The following is a 10,649-nucleotide window of genomic DNA, read 5'->3' as shown; positions in this document are numbered from 1 at the left end:
TTTGAAGTGCAGTCGCGGTCAACATTTGCATGAAATAATCTTCAAACATTAAATTATATGGAGCAGCAGAAGTCGATACAGCTGCCGTAGAATCAGCAACTAATTTACTGATGTTCAGTGGTAGGTAGATTTAAGCTATTTAGGCGGCCATAATTGGATTTCAGAAAGTTGTCACAACTACAAAAAAAAGCACTCCCACAACTTGAAAATAGACCGAAGAACAATAATTCAACCTCCTACGGTCAATCCCATACTTTGCATTAGCTGTCAGTTAATCAAAACATAGCTATTTCTGAAACGCACGTTATCGTTTTTGTTTAACCGCTGTAAAATCGTATGTTTTAACGTGAATATTTACGGATTTTAGTTACCGAGCTGAGTAATCGTGATGGATTATGATATTTTAGGTGAATATTATCATTTGTTAATGGTGTTTGTGATTTTAATAGTTATAAATGGATAAGTGGTGCCTATTTCATTTAGGGTATAATTTATTTTTGTTTTTTTGTGTTTTTTGGTTTTGAAAACCCGGTTTGGTATATTTCCAAGTCCAAGTGAAAATTAGTGTTGAATATGATACCTGGTGCAATTAGCTCGCCACGTGCATAAAAGTTAGCTGCAGATACTTGCAGATAGAGGGTCATATAAAGGGTTTGATACACGCTTGTCTAAAGTCAATATAAAAATTATTGCATTTGTTTTGATTTCTAAGCCAATTTTGCTTATCTTAGGTATTGCCAGCTCATCAGGCACTAGACAAGTAACTCGTCAATATCTCTACAATCAAATGCAAGGGCAGAATTTGACATCTTTGGAGGAAAAATTAGATTTCTTAGAAGATAACCTGCTGTCTTGCCATGCATATTCAGCTGAATATGTGCAAACATTTAAGAAAAGCTTTTCTTATTTTAAAGCACAGCTTAAGGAAAAGTGGACTAAAGCCAGAAGAAAGGAGGACGCTTTTCTAAAAGCTAACCAGTCTTGGTTAAATGGAACAATCGAAATTCCAAATAAGTCACATTTTCGCCCTGGCCGTCCATTGAAATCATTCGAAAAGTGTAGTGAGCGAAGTAAACGTAGGAAAACGGAAGAAGTCCGTTCCATGGTAGAAGATACAGTTATTATACATGCTGCGCAATCCACTCTAATAGCAAAAGGGCAGAGGGACGCCTCGCGAATTCTGAAAGAAATCGCAGAATCACCATCACGTGCAGCAAAATACAAAAGTGCATACAAAAAATCAACAAGCCCGGGGAGAGGTAATCGCCTAAGTCGACTTAAGAAAGAAATGAATTATGTATACTAGCATATTCAACTAATAAGACTGTATATTTACGCGAAGTTCCTATCACTCTAACTATTTTTTTAGTGTAAATATTAATAAAAACATATTAGCCTAACTCGCAACGAAGCGCTATTGCATTTACTATATGAGTCTAAGTATACTTAAGAAGATGGTCAATTACAATACTGTTATATTTAAATGGCGTATAATAACTTAAGTTGTTTTTGCACCTAAATTTTTTTTAAGTTTGTCATACACAAGAGAGCTGACATAAGAGCCAACGTGAAGGTGAGTGTTTATTACAAATTGAAAATATATATAAGCATGCACTATCTCTTCAAAAGTTGTTAATGCATTTTTGTTGTGAGTTTTTAAGAGAGCTATATCTTCATACACGACAAATGCGAATGACATATGCTCTTATTCCTTTTTTCAAATTGCAGTTAGATTGGTATGCCTAAAGCGCCATTTTAAAATCATTTGAGTTAAGCAATTTCCTGTGATTAATGCAGAGGTTATAAGAGGTCAGAAAAAAAGTTTCGATTAAATTGAATATTTTCTGAACTAAAAAAATATAATAAAGCAATTAATAAAAATATTTAAAATTAATGAAATGGAAAACGAAGTAAATGTAACAGGTAAGATTGAACAAACAAATAGCTTTGCTAAGTTGCTTAAATTTTTGCAATTAATAGGTTATGATGAAAGCAGTCACATGTCGTTTTTAGAGGGCAGTGGGGCTGATTTACTAACAAATGTTTCTAATACTCCACTATGCAGTGAGAATGAGGCAGATAAATCAAATTTACAAGAAAATCTCCGTTTTGACAGTGATGACTCAGTCCTAGATTCCGACTATGAGGACTCAACTTCTGCTAATAATGGAAATAGTAGCAATTTAAATGATGATGAACTGCTCAACGAGGCGCCGACTACATCCCAAAGAGCTTATTCGAGGAAAGAATCATGCACAAGACGGAACTTGGGAAAGGCATACGTTAATGTAAAGAGTGTTGTTGTGTCGGAAAGAAAATTGAGACCACTTATTATTGATTGACGCATGAAGTGCAAATAAAAGGTTCCGCTTGCATTTCAGAAAAGCATTTTTAATAAATATTGGTCGTTGGGTACGTACAATCAGAGAATTTTGTTCATTGGTGCCTTAATTGAAATCAGCGGCAAAAAACTCAATATATGCAAAAACACCCTGAAAGTCCACGTGAGCGAAAATTTCAGGCTGCTTATTATGTTGAGTTTGAAGGCCAAAGAGTGCAGGTATGCCAAAAATGCTTCCTGCAGTGTTTTGATGAGAGTGCCAGTTTCGTCAAAACTGTTTTGAAGAAGAAATTACACTATCCTAACAGTTGATAAGCGTGGATCAGGTGGAGGAAAAAATAGACTTACGGATGATAAAGTTCAACTTGTAAGGGACCACATAAACAGCTTTCCAAAATATAAAAAAGTCACTATACCAGGAGAGATACAAGTTGCCAATACTTACATGCGGAATTATCCCTGGCCCAAATGTATACTTTGTTTTGCGATAAATGCAAAGACGACGTAGTTAGTGTCTTCTCATACAGTGGTATTTTTAAAAGTAAGTTGCATCTTTAAGGCCTTTCTACACGATATGGTTTGTACATATGACTTGTCATTCTTTCTACACTCACGTATTGTCGTATGACTTTCAATGCTTCAAGTAGTTCAATTTATTTGCTTTTTTCTTACAATATATAAATAACTCCGAAAAATGTTGTCAACAAATTAAGAAATAGGTTAATGTAGTTATGTGTCAGGCGAAAATAGAATCGTTTCTATTTTGTATCTGCAGTTTTCTAAATAGACATATACATATGACAAACATATAGTGTAAGAAGCCTTTTACGCTTCTTATAATTATTTAATTAAAAAATGCTTTACAGCCATGAATATAAAATTTAAGAAGCCAATGCTTGATACCTGTTACACGTGTGAAAAGTTTAGAGTTAAAATTGCTATTGCTAAACAGGAATCCGATGATATTCTACTACGTGATTTAGAAAGGGAACTCTTAGCCCATCAGAGAAAAGCAGATTTTGCATATGAATCAAAAAGAAATGACGCTTCCGATGACCCCAAAGTTAAAGTGTATACGTTTGATTTGCAGCAGTGCTTGCCTACCCCATACTTAAGAAACTCATAAAGTTTCTACAAAAAGCAGCTTTGGACCCATAATTTAACCGTACACGACTGTACAACTGGCACCCCACATTGCTTTATGTGGCATGAGGCACTTCCTGCCCGTGGCGGCAATCAAATCGCATCATGCTTATTCAAACATATAAATAATCTTCCACAAGTTAATCATGCAATCTTTTACAGTGATTCCTGTATGGGACAAAATAAGAATTCATTCGTGTGTGAAATGCTCACATTGGCTCTTGAAATTAACCCCACTTTAGAAATTATTGATCACACATTTTTAGAACCTGGGCACACGCACATGGAATGCGATGTGGATCACGCTGTGATAGAAAGAAAAAAGAAAAGAACTGAGGCACAAATACATCATCCACGTGACTGGTACAATTTTATAAGAAGTGTACGTTCCAGAAATCCGTTCAACGTAATTGGAATGAACTTAGAAAATTTTTTTTGATTTCCAGCTTTTCTTAAAAACAAAGCTAATGTGGAGAAGCAATAATCTAGATGGGGAAAAATTCGTTTGGAAAGATATAATATTAGATGGCTAAGATTTACAAAGAGCAATTTTGCAAAAATTCTTTATAAAATCACTTTAGACGAACATGCTCCTTTTAAAACATTAAACTTGTTAAAACGTGGTGTAAATTCAATAGCAATAAGCGACATATCAATGCTAACACAAGACATTAAGATCAGCTCAAAAAAGAAAAAGGATCTCCTTGATTTACTACCATTTGTAAATCCATGCTTTCATCATTTTTATAAAAGTTTGTTAACAGATAACTCAACTGATGTACATCCAGATTTAGTAGAAGGTGAATCAGAAACCGAATAACTTCGACTGATATATTATACTTATACTTTTAAATAAATATTACATATAAATATTACAATACAAAAATAAGTTTTCGTAAAATGTCATTTAGTTTAAAATAATGAATTTGTAAAATTCCTTTTTTTTTAAATAAACTCGTATTAGTGAAATGGACTAACTCTTTATCTTGGTAAATTTATATATGCAATAGTTCCTTAACTCAAAATGTGCCACACAAACAGCAACCAATTCTTTTACAATAAAAGCCTTAGTCAACATATATCATACATATGTTATGTTTGCAATAAACATTTTTATTTCTTTTTATTAAATATCTCCTAAACAAAGGTAAGTTTCATTATAATTGTTTAACAGAGCATTGTGCTTGAAATGATCAATAATTATGTATTTACAGTTTTTTAAAGCTCCTTTCTACATTTCTCAGAAACGCTTCTGAATATAAAAAGCTATTATCTCGGAAGCAAAGTTAACGACTTAGGCGATTATTGCTTATGACCACAGATATATTGACCCCACATGCAGCCTTAGCTATGTTTGAAGAATGTTACCAAACGCAAATACGGGTAACTAGTTCTTACGCAGAAACTGACTTGCAAGGCCTCATCGATAAGACAATTATGCGCTCTAAGCGAGGACGAAAGAAATTCTCTTACAATAATATGCAAGTGGGGATGCGATGGTTCCCAGCAAGCTAAATATAAACAAAAAATTGAGGATACTTCTGGTTCGGAAGCCAACATTTTTCTTAGGTGGAACGAAAACAGAAAAATTGTTTGGCAAAACCCTTCTCCGTCATCTCCTAGATTCTGTAGACCGATAAGATTTAGGTTTATCAAAGAAAGTATAGACGTCACGAAAGAAGAAATCCTCAGTAAACAACTTAGTTGCTTCTGAAATAGAGCTGCAAGGAAATACATTTGTTTTCCGGCATATTCTTAAGATGACGATGATTAATGGTAAGGTTTGCAATGCTGCCACCGATACCAGATCCACTAGCCAATGTTATTTGTGTAAAGCAACATCGAAAGACTTTAACAATCTAGACAAAATGAATGAAGTTAGCCTAGATTCCCTTGATTTTGGATTATCCGTTCTGCACGCTGGAATAAGATTATTCGAAAGTATTTTGCATTTGGCTTTCAAATTGCCAGTGAAAAAGTATAGAGCAAAGAGAACAGCTGAGGAAGAACTGTTGGAAAAAACCGCAAAAGAAACCATTCAAAAGAGATTTCGGGATGAGTTAGGCTTACTTATAGACATGCCCAAAGCAAAGTATGGTAACACCAATGATGGCAATACAAGCCGGCGATTTTTCGAAAACCCAAAATTGGCTGCAGATATCACAGGTGTTGATTATAATTTCATTTACAGGCTTAAAATAATACTGGAAGCCATATCTAGTGGCTATGAAATTGATTCTGCTAAATATGATGAATATGCATTGGATACCGCTATATTATATATAAAGCTTTACGCGTGACATCCGATGACACCCACAATGCACAAGATACTAGTCCATGGCGCTGCTATAATTGAAAACTCATTATTACCAATAGGACAACTGTCAGAGGAGGCTTAAGAGGCGTGCAACAAGCACTTCCGGATGTATCGAGAAAATTATGCACGGAAGTTTTCTCGAGAAGAGTGCAATCGCGACATATACCACCGATTGTTGTTAAGCTCGGACCCCTTTTTCAGCAGTATTTCAGATCATCGCAGAAGAAAGAAAAAAGCATCAAAGTCGTTTAGCCCAGACACAATTAAGCTGATCGTACCCTTTAAATATGTGGACAAAGATGTGACAGAACACCTTAATTCAGAAGGCCAAAACTATTAAATTAGTCAATTTCTGTATATACATATCTATTGTGCTTTTGGTGTATTTTTAACAAATATATCTATCTGTAAATATTTTTCTATTATATAATATATAAAACAATTTTTTCAAAATCGATTAAGGTAACTTTTATGCAAATACTAGTGAAATATGGGCTCTATTTTTACTTTGGGAAAGGTCAAGATTTGTTGTATAAAGTTAATGTGTAGCCCACAATAAGATACAAACAAGTGATGACATTTCTTGTCATACTACAAGAAAAGGAGCTTTACTGCTAAGGTATTTTTCAGTGTTACACAGTATAATACATATACTTTTTTAATTTAACCTATTAGCAAAACAAATTATTATAAATTTATATGCAGTCAAATATTTTTGGCCGCCTAAATCTTCAAAATCTACCTACCGTTGGCTCCAAAACGAAAGCAAATGTAAAATTTCCAAAGAAAAAGAATTGAGTGTACATCCGCCATTTTAAATGATTAAAATAAAAAAAAAACAGTTTATATTATTTTAATGTATAAACTGTATGTATAACTGTATAATTTTGAAAAATATATACATAGACTTCTTCATTTTAAATAACTAGTTTACGATTTTTCACTTTCAAAAATGGTCCTCGACCAAAAAGCGTTTTTTAGACTAATTTGAGGTCGCTGAAACCAAAAATAACTTTTATTTTCTTTTAAAGAACGGTTTCCGAGATATTCCCAAAAAACCTGTTTTTTGTGCAATAGTGCAGTTATTACCTGCAATCTCGAAAAGAGTGCGTGCCAATATATAATTCGTGTCAATGGATGTCGTAGTTTTCGCAAAACAGCTGTTGAAAGTTAAAAAAAGGCATTTTTAACGTTTTTTACTAAATTATCCAAGTTTATTAACTTTTTTCTGGAACAAAAAAATTTTTTATATCGACATAAGATAGGTTTTCTGAAAGACAATTTTGTCACCTACATTTTAAGCCTAAGTTTGTCTGAATCGACGAAAAATTGTAGAAGTTATAACATATTATGTGAATGAAGACAATTTCATCGTCTGTCGTATATACTTTTGATGTATACAATACGGTTTCGAACAAAAGTAAATCATGCCAGCCTGCGTATTGAGTCACGCAAAATAACTGTTCTTAGGCTCACTATAATTTAAAACAATATTTATTTCATCTATATATATAAAAATGAAATGATGTTCGTTTGTACGCATTTTTTTGGGCCGATACGAGGCCAATTTTATTCGTTCTTTTTTCATATTATAGGGATGCACTAGGGGAAGGTTTTTAGCAAAAAAAATTTTCTTTTAAATATTTTCTTCATATAAAAAAAAGAAAAAATCAAAATATTGTACAAAACAAAACTTGCTCAATTCTTAGATTAAAGTAAGTTTCGAATCGACATTCATTTTATGTGTACAACTTTTTTTGAATTTTTCGTTATTGTATACAGAAATTTCAAATGATTCGAATGAAATTTTTTTTTTTTTTTTTATTTCTTCCATAAAATATTACACCTGTCGTTAGACAATAAGTAATTTGATTTACAAAAAGATGGAATGAGAGTGATATTGAAGGGCCAATGCCCCCAAGCTCATTTAGAAGAAATATATACATACATATTATTTAAAAACAAGTGGTTAACAAACAATGACATATACGATTAGTTGACAATTGATTACAAGGATTTTGCAAGATCTGTTGGTGTTTGACGGTTAAGCCGACTTTGGGTAGATTTTTCTTTATTTGGTAGTCTTCTCATCATAGGATTTGTATGCGTTAATAGTCTATTTATGTGTCTTCTGCTAGCGCTTTGTATTGTTTCATCAATAGTATCGATGTCAAGGTCGCGATGAATATCTGCGTTAGGTATGCACCAAGGTGCATTAGTTAAGGTCCTAAGTATTTATGAAAATAATGTTTCAATTCAATTGAGCAATGCTTTCTTTGACCAATTCTATATGGAAATGAATGCGTTTGCAAACGATGTTTTCGGCTATGAACAAATGTTGGAATCGAATGAAAAAGGAAAGAAACGCGAAATGATAAAAAAAATTCTTGGAAAATTTAAAATGAATGGTGCTTCATTGGAAAAATTCAATGGTAATAAGAACATACACAAGATAAAGTTAGAATTCGAATTTTTAGATTTATTTTGTTTATTTCTCATTTTTTCAGAAGTACACCACACAACAACTCATTCCAACTCTGATTTTGAAATCCTGTTGGAATTGGTGATCGATAATTTTGTCACTATAATGGTCAATGGAAATTTGCGTGTATCAGACCCTGCATATTATTTACCATATCAACTTTTTATGGAACATATGGACCAAATGAACACAAAAAAATAATTTAGTTTTGTTTTGATTTTTTGCAACATTTTGGTTTTCAGTTAATACAAAAAAAACAATACTGTTTTTTCGTGAACACAAAATTCTAAATCTATTACGTTGTTTGTTTAGAATTTTTTTAGAAAAAAAGTAAATTTTTTGGTTTTGAGGAAATTTGTTTATTGTTGCTATTTGTGAAAACGTAGATATTTGTAAGTATTTGACTATAATCCTAAAAGTTAATGGAATACCACTATGACACATAGAAAACATTTTTTCAAAGGGGTGTTTTTCGAAAATTATAAAAAAAATTGTTTTCAAAAATTTTGAAGAAATAAAGTAAAATAAAAAAATTCGAAAGCATGAAATTTTTTCAAAACCAAATTTTCCTCAAAAAGATAAAAGAAATTTCTTCGAAGAGGTGTTTTTCTAAAATTACAAAAAAAAAAAAATTTCAAAAATTTTAAACAAATAAAATAAAATATATTAAAATAAAACTTTTTCAAGGGTATGAAATTTTTTCAAAACAAAATTTTCTGAAAACCAAACAAAATTAAAAAAAAAGGTGTTTTCAAAGCATTTCATATTCCACTATTAATAGAGAATACATTTTTTCGAGGGGGTGTTTTTCAAAGCGGAAAAAAATCTTTTTTAACAAATCAATTTAAACTTTTACAAAAGTATGAAATTTTTTCAAGAACAAAATTTTCTCAAAAACGTTAAATTAAAAAAAATAGTTTTTTCAAAATATTTAATTTTCAGCAATTAACTGAGAAGAAATTTGTTAGAGCGAAGTGTTTTTCAAAACTTCAAAAAACACTTTTTAACCAAAAAAAATAAACCTTTTTTCAAAAACAACAGGAATGATAACATTGCCTAACAATTTCTGCACTTTTGCACAGTCTAAAGAGGCATTGATACAGAGTGTATTTCCAAACATAGTTCAACATTACAAAAACCATGATTGACTCAGCGAAAGAGCAATTTTAGCTGGGAAAAATAAGGACGTCAATGATATAAATTCAGCTATTTTAGATCAAATACCTGGTGACATAGTTGCGTATAAGTCAATGGACACTATTACTGATCAAGATGAGGTCGTAAATTATCCAACTGAATTCTTAAACTCACTCGATTTGCCAGGCTTACCACCTCATAATTTACGATTAAAAATTGGAGCACCGATTATTATGCTGCGCAATAGTAATGTGCCCCGACTTTGCAACGGTACCAGACTCGCTGTGAAGAAGCTAATGGGTAACGTTATCGAAGCAACAATTTTGAAAGGGAAGTACAAAGGAAAAGACATTTTGATACCCTGAATTCCACTGATTCCGGCGGATTTACCATTCGATTTCAAACGTTTGCAGTTCCCTATTCGCCTTGCCTTCGCTATGAGAATTAATAAGGCGCAAGGACAGTCTCTACAAATGTGCGGTATTAATTTAGAATACCCAATTTTTTCTCATGGACAATTGTATGTAGCTTGCTCACGAGTTGGCAAACCATCGTCATTATTCACGCGAAAGATGAAAAAACCAAAAACGTTGTCTACCAAAAAGTGTTACAATAAAGTTCGAATGAAATTGTATCAAAGAATTTGCTTTGTTTCGTATTAATTTTATTCTCTTTCAGCAAATCATTGAATTTATCTTCTAGCGAAGCGGGCGAGGGTACGCTGGTATATCTATATATATAAAAATTAAGCCGAAAAAAGTGTGCATTTGTCCGGGGTAATCTCAGCAACGCGTGTAAGGAAAACAATGAAAGTTTCACACATTATTGGTGCTGCTTTGGCAAAGGTTTCTGTGAAGTTTGGTTGACATCCGATAACGCGTGTGTGTGCGGTGCGTCGGTTAAGTAAGTGTGTTTTTGCTATTTGCCGCACGTATTTTTTGTACCGCACATAGCATTCATTAGAATTGAATACATTTTGGTCGTGTGTGTCTGGGCCGATTATTATGAAATTTGGTATATATATATATTTTTCCACGGTGAAAAATATTGATTTCACTCGCCACCAGGTGGCGCTGCCGAAGGCCACAACGAGGACCCGGGTAACCCAAGGATGTGTTTTTACATTGTGGATATCAAATCAAAGCTACTGATGAGTGCTTTAATACAGAGTATTTTTTAGATCTCTGAGTGACCAGGGTCTCGAAATATAGCCGAAAAGGTGGACCAAG

General features: G+C 32.8%; 1 protein-coding gene across 1 annotated transcript; it reads left to right on the top strand.

The window, feature by feature from the left end:
• The first annotated feature begins 1,755 nt into the window (after nt 1-1,755).
• LOC128859224 (uncharacterized) lies at nt 1,756-2,385 on the top strand. Its single transcript, XM_054096036.1, has 2 exons — nt 1,756-1,923; nt 1,981-2,385. Exons 1-2 carry the CDS (start codon nt 1,899-1,901, stop codon nt 2,340-2,342), a joined length of 387 nt encoding a protein of 128 aa, XP_053952011.1. The 5' UTR covers nt 1,756-1,898; the 3' UTR covers nt 2,343-2,385.
• The last annotated feature ends 8,264 nt before the right edge of the window (nt 2,386-10,649 follow it).

This window comes from Anastrepha ludens, chromosome 3 (assembly GCF_028408465.1).
Source record: "Anastrepha ludens isolate Willacy chromosome 3, idAnaLude1.1, whole genome shotgun sequence".
In the NCBI taxonomy this organism is placed as follows: Eukaryota; Metazoa; Arthropoda; class Insecta; order Diptera; family Tephritidae; genus Anastrepha; species Anastrepha ludens.
Note: the sequence above shows the minus strand (reverse complement) of the source record. Positions and strands in the feature narration are given on the sequence as shown.